We start from the raw sequence: 12,075 nt of genomic DNA, 5'->3' as shown, positions 1-12,075 counted from the left end.
AGAAGTAGATTGGGCTTTCTAAGGTACCTTTTTCATTTTAAAATTTATTTTATTTTATGTTTATGAGTGTTTCCATGTATGTATGTATGTATGTATGTATGTATGTATGTATGTATGTGTGTGTGCACTGTGTGCATGCCTGGTGCTTATGAGATCAGAAGAGCACATAAGATCCACCTAGAACTAGAGATACAAATGGCTGTGATCTACCATGTGGGTGATGGGAGCTGAATCCAAGTCCTCTGTAAGAGGAACAAATGCTTTTAACTGCTGAAACATTTCTCCAACCCCCAGGAACAATTTTCTGTTTACATTTATGACTTGTTGCATCTGCTCCAGACTTTTGAGAGCAGGAACTCACTGATATTCAGTAAAGGCTGCATACACTTTAAATGGTTTCTCGAGCAGTATGTAGAATCAGAGAAATTTACTTCAGTATAAGGTTACTTTTATCTAGGAAGAAGTTTGCATATCATTGGCCTTGTTTTCCTTAGAGACTTAAAGCATACAAAACATTTTTCTGCCTGTTTTTCCCACAGCAAGATTTTTGGAGGACAAAAATTAATTCTTTCAGGCTATTGAACCACTAGGGAAACAGAGATTGTGTAGCATATATTCAAATATGCTAGATACCCATACAGAAGGCATTTCTGCCAATATCTTGAAGCTGTACAGTGTTGTTACATCAATAGTAAATTATGTTTCAAAGAGAAGTAGCACATTGGGTCAGGTTCAGGAGGAAATAGCAGTAGAGAAAGAGAAAGTACAAAACAATAAGAAAGGTACAACATTATAGAAGTCAAGAGAGAAGTATTTAGCGGTAGGAAATAATCATGTGGGCTGAAGGGCCACTGCAAATTTTTGTAAAACACAGATGGAAGCTATCTGTTAGTTACTGTGATATACTCAGATGTTACTGAAGTAAAGGAAACAGAAACTTTACGGGTGTGGTTAAAAGTGGCCATTATTAGAAGAAAACCATGATCAGAATATATTATATCAAAAATTATTTTCAATAAAAAGTGACTATTTAGCTGGGTTACTAGTTTTAGTAAAGAAGTATCTGAATTTTAAAATATAAAAGAGGGTGCTGAGCTTCAACATTATTACAGATTATAACTAAAGCTGTGGGATACTGAGTAATATCCTCCAAAAATTCATCTCCAAGTTTCTGGGATGTGGAAATATGACTATACATGGTGAAAATGAATCTTCAGATGTGATGAAGTTGAAGATTTCCAGCTAGAGATATTATTCTGTACTGGCCAGGTATTTAACTACAGAAGAATAAGTGTTGTGATAAAGGAAGCAGGCCAGATTGGAAGATGTTCTGTTGTTGTCTTATAGAAAGAGGAAAAGGCTCACTAGCCAAGAAATGCAATTGATGTAGCTATGAAAACTGCAAAAGGCAATAGATTATTATTATTACACTGAAGCCTTCAGAGGGAGTGGGGCTCTGGTCAAGTTTGACCTTAACTTAGTAAAACTAAATTCAGGCTTATTGTGCCTAGATCTGTAATTACAGGTTTGTGGTGTTTTAAGCCACTAGATATGTGATAACTTGTTATATCAACCACAAGAAATTAAGACAAAAAAAATATTCCCACAAATCCAATACCATTGAATGGTTGTGACCTCAATGTAAGAGAAAATTAAGAAATTACACATAGAATAGAGAGATAATATGAAAACATTTTGGGTTTGGCCTGAGCTATGTGTAAAATACAGGTTTCCTTGAGAATTTATTCTTTTTTTATTATAGTATTTCTATTTCATAATTAACTTAATTTCACATATCAGCCATGAATTCCCCATCCTCCCTCATCCCACCCCCATCCCTGCCCCCAATCCACCCCCCACTCCCACCTCCTCCAAGGCAAGGTCTCCCCCAGGGAGTCAGCCCAGCCTGGCAGACTCAGCCCAGGCAGATCCAGTCCCCTCCTCCCTACACCAAGGCTGAGCAAAGTGTCCCAGCATAGGCCCCTCTGGATAAGTGAGACAGTTGAGAATTTATTCTTTTATAGTTTAAACTTGGTCTCATACTAATTCGGAAATCTTATTTACAGTAATTGCATTGATGAGAAATCCTCCAAGTTGAGATGTTAATTTAAAATTTAAAGACAAAGAGCCAAGGATAGTCAATACCCTTTTGAATAAGAACAGTATGGAGAGACATGCTCCATAGGGTGTCAAGATGATTAAAATGCAATAGTCATTAAGGCATCACTGTATTGGCATAAAAAAGAAAAATAAGTAAATTAAGCACTACAGTGAGTTGAAAGTATTCTCTTGTATATGGAAACTTGATTTATTACAAAAATATCATTGGAGAGAATTAATTGAAAATTATTCATGGACTTAAATACAAAAATTAAAATATCATGTTCTTGGAATAAAGAACAAAAAATGATACAATATCTATGTATTTTGTGGAATATGTACCTTATATAAATTGGTCAAACATTTTCCAAAGCGGTTATAACACTTTGCATAAATCCCCTAATCTGGATATTCTTCTCCTACATACATAACCAATTGAAATAAATAATGTAATAAAATGCATTAAGTAAAAGTACTTCTATAAGAATGTTCATATATTTCATTCACAAAAATATAATGATGGCTAACTGTATATTGATACAATTCAATACATTTCTCCAAAGAGCTCAAATGTGAAAGATATTTTCATCTTATTGTATATGAATTATATCACAAAAATACAGACTTGTAGGACTATAGATGTTAGAGTAATCAAACAGACTTTCAAATAGCCATGATGAATATACATAAATAAATGAAAGCAAGGAGGAAAAATGCAGGAGAAAGACTAGGGGAGAGAATATATTGAACATATTGGTTATCATGGAACTTGAAAATACAAATGAATACTCATTTATTTAAATATATTTATGTGGTGATATATTGTGTACCCTAATAAACTTGCCTGAGGACCAGAGGACAGAGCCAGCCACTAGATTAGACATAGATGTCAGGCAGTGGTGGTATACACCTTTAATCCTATCATTCAGGAAGCAGAGATCCAACTTCAAGGCCATACTGGAAACAGAGCTAGGCAGTGGTGGCACACACTTTTAATCCCAGTACTGGGAAGCATACATGCCTTTAATCCCAGGAAGTGATATCTGGGCAGAGAAAGGTATATAAGGCATGTGGAAACAAGAATTCACTCTCTTTAAACTGAGGATTTCATAGAGGTAAGAACTAGTGGCTAGCTGCTCTGCTTCTCTGATCTTCCAGCTTTCACCCTTTTATCTGGCTCTGGGTTTTTTATTAAAAGAACACCTAAGATTTGATCAACATCTGGCACCCAACAGGGGTCACAAACCCATGACCCTGAGATTAAGAGTCTTTTGTTCTACCGATTGAGCTAGCTGTTACCCCTGAATTGAAAGATAAATCATGGGAGCACATGGACTCTGGACCAACAGTTAGGGAGCCTACATGGGACTGACATAGGTCCTCTGCATATATGTGACAGTTGTGTGGCTTGGTCTCTTGTTAAGGCTCCTAGCAGTGAGATCAGGACCTGTCTCTGGCACTTAGCTGGCTTTTGGGAACCTGTTCCCCCTGCTGGATTACACTTGCCCAGCCTTGACTCAAGGGGAGAAGCTAGGTCCTGCTTCAACTTGATGTGCCATGCTTTGTTCAAGTCCATGGAAGGCCTGCTGCTTTCTGAATGGAAATGGAGGAAGGGAGCAGGAGAGGCCAATAGGAGGGAGGGAAAACTGTAGTCAGTATGTATAGTAAATGAAAAATGTTACCTAAACAAAATAAAATATAAAAGAAAGATAGATAAAAAGAAAATACCTAAAAAGACAAAAATGAAATGCACAGAGATAAATGGCATGAGACTTACTGAGAAGGCATAACACAGTAGAATGACGGAAGTGAAAGAATGGTTGAAACAATTTTGAAGAGATAATAGCCTAAAACTGGCCCTATATAAAGAAGGATATAAAGTTATAAATAGAAGGAAATATATAAACCTCAGTAAGATAAGCTGAAAGAATGCAAATTTGTGATTGTTATCATTAGACTTTCCCTGAATGAAACACCAATGGCCACCAATGCCCAGTAGTGGTATATGCCTTTAATCCCAGCATTTAAGAGGTGGAGGTGGGTGGATCTTTGAGTTTGAAGCCAGTCTGGTCTACAGAGAGCATTCCAGGATAGCCAGAGCTGTTACACAGAAAAACCTTGTCTCAAAAGACAAAAAAGAAAAGAAATAGTGATGGCTGTTCACTAAATGAAAGAAAAATTATCCTGGAAAGAAGGTTGAAATTATCAATAAAAATAATAAATGAATGAGTCATGGTGACTCTATATTAAATTACAAATAATACCAAAGATCTATAAAGAAAATACTGTGGTCTAATGTAATGTATGTAAGTTGATGTGGAAAAATAAAAAAAATATTCTACATATTTTCATTATTAATGAACAAAATATCAATTAGCATTAAAATTTCATAAATCAAGGATACATAGTGACTGAGAATTGTGTATATATTCTGGGACAGTTAAATGTACAACTACTTTAATAAATTTGACAATGTCATATAAACTTAAACATATCCATACCACATAATCTTGCAGTTCCATCCCTAGTTATTTATGAATAGAAATGAAAGCATACTTACATAAATATTTAATGCCTCTTTTATTATGTGTTGAGTATTGGAAACATCCAGATGCCCATTAACAAGTGAATAGATGAACAAATTAGGTTATACTAAAACTATGGACTCACTCTGAAATCAAGAAGATTACTCTCAAGATGTATGAAACATGAATAAACCCAAACTATTACACTAAATGAATGTATCCAGACAAAAATAAGCACATACTATATGATAATGACATGAAACTGGATGTAGAGCCGAGAGCAAGGAGGGGGTGTTAGAGACATAAAGAGTCTATGAGAAGTAGTCATGTCATTTCACTTCATCATGCAATTTGGTAGAATAAACACATCTTAATAAGTAAGTGTACTAAAAGTACTCATAGGAAACAAGTCAGTCAGTTCTACCTTAGTCCTTGAAGAAGAGCTTTTTGGAAGAGTCTTAAAACAGAATCACTGTTAGGCTGGCTCCCTTTTTAAAAGCTGAGATACTCTATGAAGTATACAGAATGTTTGATTGAGAGCCCCTGCAACTCTGACTAGCTAAGAGCTCTCCAAAAAGCGACAAGTCTAATTAAGTCCCAAAGGCTAAAGCTCAAAATCTCTTCATTGAGATAAGACACAGAACACTTATGGTACAGTACAGTTGCTATAGATGTGCTCAGATGGACCATGCATTTGTTCATAGCTATGAATGAGATAGCTTATTTCTCCCATAAGGCTCTACTTTCTTTTTCTCAATTTAATTTTTCTGAGAACTTCATACATGAATAAGTATCGAGTCTATGTCACTCATAAACTCTCTTCTTTGTATATTAAGGTTGATGAAGTTTTGGTCTATTATTAGTTTTTTGTTTATAAGTACTAACATTGTATTTGATCCTCACATTGTTTAAGCTGTGTTTTTGATACTCAGCTCTGATGCTAAGTTTCTGCAAAGATGTACCTTTAGGGTCTTTGTTGCAAATTCTTCTCCAGTCTAGATTTTCATGTATACAGCAAATGTGTAAGTAAGGAATTCAAAGAAGCAAGGCAGGAGAAGAAGCACCAGGGTGGTCACTCACAAGGCTTACTCTCTCAGTAGAGTTAATAGAGCTAGTGATGCCTCTTGTTGCCTTACTCTGTAGCATCTCACCCCATCATCATTTCATTCCGTGCCCCTATTTGACCCATGCACAGATTTCTCATCCTCTTCAGCCTTACAACACTCAGAAAGATTGTGATCATTTCTTCTTCAAATCTGATTGAGTTTGGGAATATGAAAGTCCCAGGTTATCTGATACTCACAGATGGGGAGAAAGAAGGCACAGAGGGATTAAAGGAAATACCAAGCTACAAAATGAGTAAGTGGAAGCCAAAAAAGTTCTAGTTCTAAAAAAGCTCACAAGATACAGCTTTTGGAATAGTTTTGATTGCCCAGAAAGCTCAGTTGAGATCTAGAACTTGATACAGTTATAGAAATACGTTCTATAGTAGTTTGTTGCCTTATTAGAAGGACATCACAAAAAAGAGAAGTAGAAACCAGACTGAACTCAGACCTGTGCCCTGAATCATGGCCTCAGTTTCAGGCTTGTCAAAAGAAAACTACCAGGACTGAGAGAAAGGTTAGCAAAAGGAGGACATGAGGCAAACACTGATCTCCAGCACTCTGGAGATGAAAAGGCTCTTCTTGGGTCTCTACAGGCCTATCCTGGTGATGAGGGAACACATTTTCTCTTCCAGATGGGTCACAGAAAGAACATTGAGATCCATTAGTAGGCTGATCATTAGAGGAAGCAGATTTAGCTCAAAAGTAAGTCTTTCTAATTTAGAAGCTCTCTTACAACAAAATGGGCTACCCATTCTTCAGCAGAAATGCTTAGTCAGAGGCTAGGGGACAGCTATAGAGGTACTGCACTGAAGAATCTAATTCTTATGGCAGTTGGAAGCAAAGGGGAAGTATAGTTTATTACAGAAAAGTACAGCAGGCTACTCCACAGACAACACAAGTTAAGGGGCCTTACCAAGTGAGGTGAAACACTTCCTTTCAGGTGGGAAGTTGGTGACTCCATCAAGTACACTGCCAGTGTCTTCTAGTTGCAACTGGTTCTTGACTTTTCTCTCCACAGGTGTCACCACTGTTCTCACTATGACCACCTTGAGTATCAGTGCCAGAAACTCCTTACCTAAAGTGGCATATGCGACGGCCATGGACTGGTTCATAGCCGTCTGTTATGCCTTTGTATTTTCTGCACTGATTGAATTTGCCACTGTCAACTACTTCACCAAGCGGAGTTGGGCTTGGGAAGGCAAGAAGTTACCAGAAGCCCTGGAGATGAAGGTGAGTTGTTGCAAAGGAAAATCTGGGAAGCACTTCCTGAGAGATCTATATTGGGACCAGAAGTGAACAGCCTGTAGCTCACAGGAACTGAGCAGGGCTATGTGCTATTCACTGGGGTCATCAATCCAGTTCTCAACTGGAGTGTTTCTTGGTAACCTGGAGTTCAACTAGGAACTATGAAACAAAGGCTAATAGCATGTAGGGCTTATATCTTGCATTGAGTCAAATATAAATATGATGCTGCTAGACTCTGGGGACATTGCTATTTAGAAACCTACCCAGAAGCTTGGAGTCTTATCTACATTTGAAGAACAGTCTCCAAGACCACTTTTACCTCCCTCTCTGGAACATTCACATTACAGTCAAAATGAAGTGCTTATCATTAATTCCAAGTCTTTGTGTATTTTGTGTTCTCTATCTGAAATGTACTTTTTTTCTCTCTTTCTGGTAAGACTTATTCTTCCAAACACAACTAAAACATTACTTTCTCTGTGGAGCCTGTTAGGAACCATGGAGACAGATTTGGCTTTCCTGTGTGTGAGTACTCTGATATTAAAATAATTTAGTTGTATTAAGAGTACTCATTTGCCTCTTTACTAAGTTATGAACATCATGACTATTGTGGCCTTATCTTCATCTTGGCACAGCATCTGAATAAGAATGAAAGCTAAAGAAATACTAGCTAAATAGGTACATATAGAGACAAGATAAACTCATTGGACCGATAGGAATTAGCCATGAATGAGATCACATATATCATCACTAAATAGTTTGAATGAGTTGAGGTATCTAGACCTAAATGTGCATTATATAATATTCTAAAAAGGACTGAAAATATAATCCAAAAATTACCCTTTAAAGAACCATAGAAAAGAGAAATGGTGCTGAAGCCTTTTCAAGCTGAGGTAAAAGATGTATTTCATAGAACAGAATGTCAAGTTAGCAATCTTTGAAACAGACTATAATTACTTACCTAAACAGAACTTATTAACTTTGGTGTAAATGAAGAAAAACTGTGTCTATATTTCCTCCATCTACTCTACCATAAGATTTTTTTTATTGTGGTGTCTCTAGTTATTATAATTTTATCTTTGCCATACATTGACCCTTTTATATATTGATTTGTCAGTTATTATCCAAGAATGTTAACCTCATCTACAAAACATAAGGAAATTGGTGTACTTATCCTACTTCTCACACTTTCTTCTCTATTTGTTGCTCAGCTTTGTACTAGTGATATTGAAGCCTTGTCAAGTTTTATATTAATATCACTTTATGTAACCATAATTCTTATTGGTATTTAGTCATAGTTTTACATTTAAATGTGATATTTTCTCAAAAGTCAATATACCTATTTTCCATTAATTTCTTAGTTATCTCAAAGCTGTTGTCTAGAAGTTTTTAAAGGTCTCATTGGAACTGTATTTCCCATTTTTTTGCATGTGCAAAATAACCATCAAATGTCTTTGTACTGAATTATGCTTGTAATGGTGTTAAGTTTGTAGTTCCTATCCTCTTTCTCTAAGACTTTGTAGGAATCAATTGCTATTCTCAATGCTGGAACTGAATGATGTTATCCAGAAATAGAGCCAACTGGAAACTTCTCATACTATAGAATACTTGGTTTTACGGTATAGATTTTCATGTAAATATACCTTTCATTTGTGAAATCCACTTGCTGTACACTACATGGTCTTCCAATGGATTTCATTAGTGCTCTGAGAGTTTCATGCAATGTGTTTTGATCATATTCACCTCCTTCCCCTAGTTATTCCCAAATATGCCTGCCCTTACCCATCCACCTAACATTTTTGTATCTTGTTGTTTTTAAACTCTTCAAGATCAACTTGTATTGCCAAATACTCTTGGGTGTGTAGTCTTCTTCAAAATAGGAAAAGAATATTTCCAAATTCCTTTTATAAAGCCACTATTACCCTGATACCAAAACCAAAGGTCCAACCCAAAAAAAGAAGAAAATTATAGACCAGAATTTCTGGTGAACTTTGATGCAAGAAAAAACTTAATAAAATAGTTAGATATAGACATACTTTCTTTGGACCGTCAGCTCCCAAATAATGACATAGAGATTTCTTATTAAGTATGAAAGCTTGGCCTTAGCTTAGTCTTATTCCCAACTAGCTCTTAAAATTTAAATTAACCCATTTATATTGATCTATGGTCTGCCATGTGGCTCATTACTTCTCCTCAATACTGTGTGTCCCACTTCCTCTACATCTTGCTGGCAAATCATCCACCTCTCAGATTCTTTCCCCAAGTTCCTCTCTCTCTCTCTGGAAGTCCCACTTATCCTCTCCTGCCTCGCTATTGGCCATTTAACTCTTTATTAAACCAATCAGAAGGTACCTTAGACAGGTAAGGTAAAATAGAGACATATCTTTACAGTGTACAAAAGATTATCTGACAACATTTCCCCTATTTGTCTAAATAAAAAGGAAATGTTTTAACTCTAACACAGTAAAGCTATATGCAATAAGAACAATTATTAGTTAAGAACTACATTCACAGTGTCCAGTCCATTTGTATTTGGCAAATTTGGAGAAAATATTCTATTATCTATCCTATCTTGGTGAGTCCAAAGTTTTATACCTAAATCATTTTCTATCATAACTTGTATTACCAACCTAAAAATACCTTTTCAGACCTTAAAACATTTTCTTAGATAAAAAATTTAAGCTTTTAAATCTCTCAACCTTTATAAACTTTACATCCTTCTGTGAGTTTCTTTTCTGAATTTGATAAACAGGAAACCTGTAAAACTATAACTATCTAGTCTTCAACCCCATCAGAGACCTGAGAAGGATATATATTACCCGAGTAAACAGGAAGTGTAAAGCAATCAACTTTACAAACGACATAAATGACAGAGACATTTGACTGCCTGAACAATCAAACAAGGTACTTCTGCAACATTGAAGCATCCATCTTCAGCCTACAGGCTCAGAATATCTGAGATACTTTCCCATGAAGCAGGACTTTTGAAGGACCGGCCTACCTTATCTTTGCAGAATTTTGCAGTCAACTTCCTTTGAGTCTTGCTTGTCTAATTTGGACAACATACCGTCAGCAGTCAAGGCAAGCTCAGTTTCTTGCCCAGTGACTAGCTTTGCAACATTTAAAGCAAATTCCATATAGAGTTCCTCTGACACCCATCTTTTTTTAAATAGATTGGTGCTGCCAGGAGCAGACATGTCTCACTGTCGTAAAAAGCCTTATGTTATTAAAACATCTTAAATGTCATATTCTGTAGATCTCTGAAGTGTTTGAAAACCACCTATCTAAAATACATAAGGTGAAATAAAGCTTATTTCTGTCTACCTCTAAGCCCTTACTACAAATTTGATTTTTATTTTAATTATCCATTTGTGTTAGTAGCTTTCAAGGACTAAAACTTTACATTGCAATTTTAAATGAGGGGCATATGTATGATACAGAATGCTGTTACAAAAATAATGTTAAGTTTGTATCAATACACAAAAATCCATACCAATGTAAAATGTGTGAGACTAATAGTTGCTTTTTAGTTTAAAAATAGATTCAATAATCTACCCTTTTATCCTATCATTCCTATATCCCTCCCCCCATTTTTCACCAGAAAGGAAGAGAAAGAAGGATAGAGGAAAGAGAAAGGAAGGAAAAAACTTCCTTAATTTAATCTCCTTTGTTTAGTTACCTCCCTGACCATGACCAATAACAACTTTCAACTAACCCACCTAATCAGTGACAAACATCCATAACCTACTGAATGATCAAAAACTACCCACTCTACCTCTTGGGAATGTGGGCATCATGTTCTTAAAATTACTCTCTGTTGTCTGTGGGTTATGCCATTTTTAGGGGACTCTGAGAAAATTTGGATAATGACCAAGTTCTTAGAGAGCTAGCTGCATCATTTGTTGTCCAGTCTCTGTGTAATGGGAAAGTGTAGGGCTTATCTGAGTCCTGACTAGAGTAGTCTGTGAGGCTAAACCATCTCAGCTAGCAGCTGAGATGCTAGCATCTCATTGTCCTCATTGGTGTCTTATCCTTTTTTTTCTGAATACACATGAACTTTCAAAGGTATCATATATACCAAGTATAGAATGCCTTCCACTTGCAGACACTGGCTGGGAGCCACATTTACCTGCCCCAGCTCTGGAAAGTTGCTGATCCTGTACTGCAGCAGGTGTTTTTACCTAGTCTCCTGCTGAGTAGCTTGCCAGCTTCTTTCAGGCCCTGTACTTGGATATACATGCCTCCACGTTGGACACCAATTGTATTTGGACTTTATTTGAACCACCAGTTCTCTAATAATGACACAGAGAGTTCTTGTTAAGTACAAAAGTTTGGCCTTAGCTTAGGCTTGTTGCCATCTAGCTCTTAAAACTTAAATTAACCTGTTTATATTAATCTATGTTCTGCCATGTGGCTCATTACCTCTCCTTAGTACCATGCATCCCACTTCCTCTATGTCTCACTGGTGAATTCCTTGCCTCTCAAAAAATTTCCCCCATGTTTCTCTCTCTCTCTCCAGAAGTCCCACCTATCCTCTCCTGCCTATCTATTGGCCATCAGCTCTTTATTAAACCAATCAGAAGGTACCTTAAACAAGTGAGGTAAAACAGAGACACATCTTCACAGTGTACAAAATGGTTATCTTATCCCACAGCACTTATATACCTAACTTAAATAATTTCAAAAAGATTATCTACTGTGTTCAGGTAGGCTTTATCCCAGTGATGCAGAGATTTTTCAATGTAAGTAAATCAGTAAATGTAATTTACCACTTAAATAAACAAGAGGGCAAAACCCAATATATGATTATGTCATTAGATTCAGAAATGCCTTTGACAAAAATCCAACATCCACCATGATAAAAGTCCTAAAGAGACTAGGGATATAGGGGACATATCTCAACTCAGCATAGACAATATATAGGAAGCTCTCATCCAACATCATCATGATGGGAGAAAACATCAAATAATTTCCACTAAAATAAGAATGACCGCTCTCCTTACTCCTGTTCAACATAATACTTGGTCTAAGCTAGAGCAATTTGACAAGTGAAAGAGATCAAAGGAAAAATAAATGAAAATATGAAATTCACAGTATATTTG

At 36.2% G+C, this 12,075-nt stretch overlaps 1 protein-coding gene across 1 annotated transcript in view; it reads left to right on the top strand.

Annotated features, from left to right (window-relative positions):
• Positions 1-12,075, top strand: part of Gabra3 (gamma-aminobutyric acid type A receptor subunit alpha3) — a 172,720-nt gene that overhangs the window by 149,670 nt on the left and 10,975 nt on the right. Inside the window, exon 8 of the mRNA XM_059251255.1 lies at positions 6,750-6,961. Within this exon, the coding sequence (XP_059107238.1) occupies positions 6,750-6,961 (212 nt within the window). The remainder of the gene's footprint in view (positions 1-6,749; positions 6,962-12,075) is intronic.

Source organism: Peromyscus eremicus, chromosome X (assembly GCF_949786415.1).
Source record: "Peromyscus eremicus chromosome X, PerEre_H2_v1, whole genome shotgun sequence".
Lineage (NCBI taxonomy): Eukaryota > Metazoa > Chordata > Mammalia > Rodentia > Cricetidae > Peromyscus > Peromyscus eremicus.
Note: the sequence above shows the minus strand (reverse complement) of the source record. Positions and strands in the feature narration are given on the sequence as shown.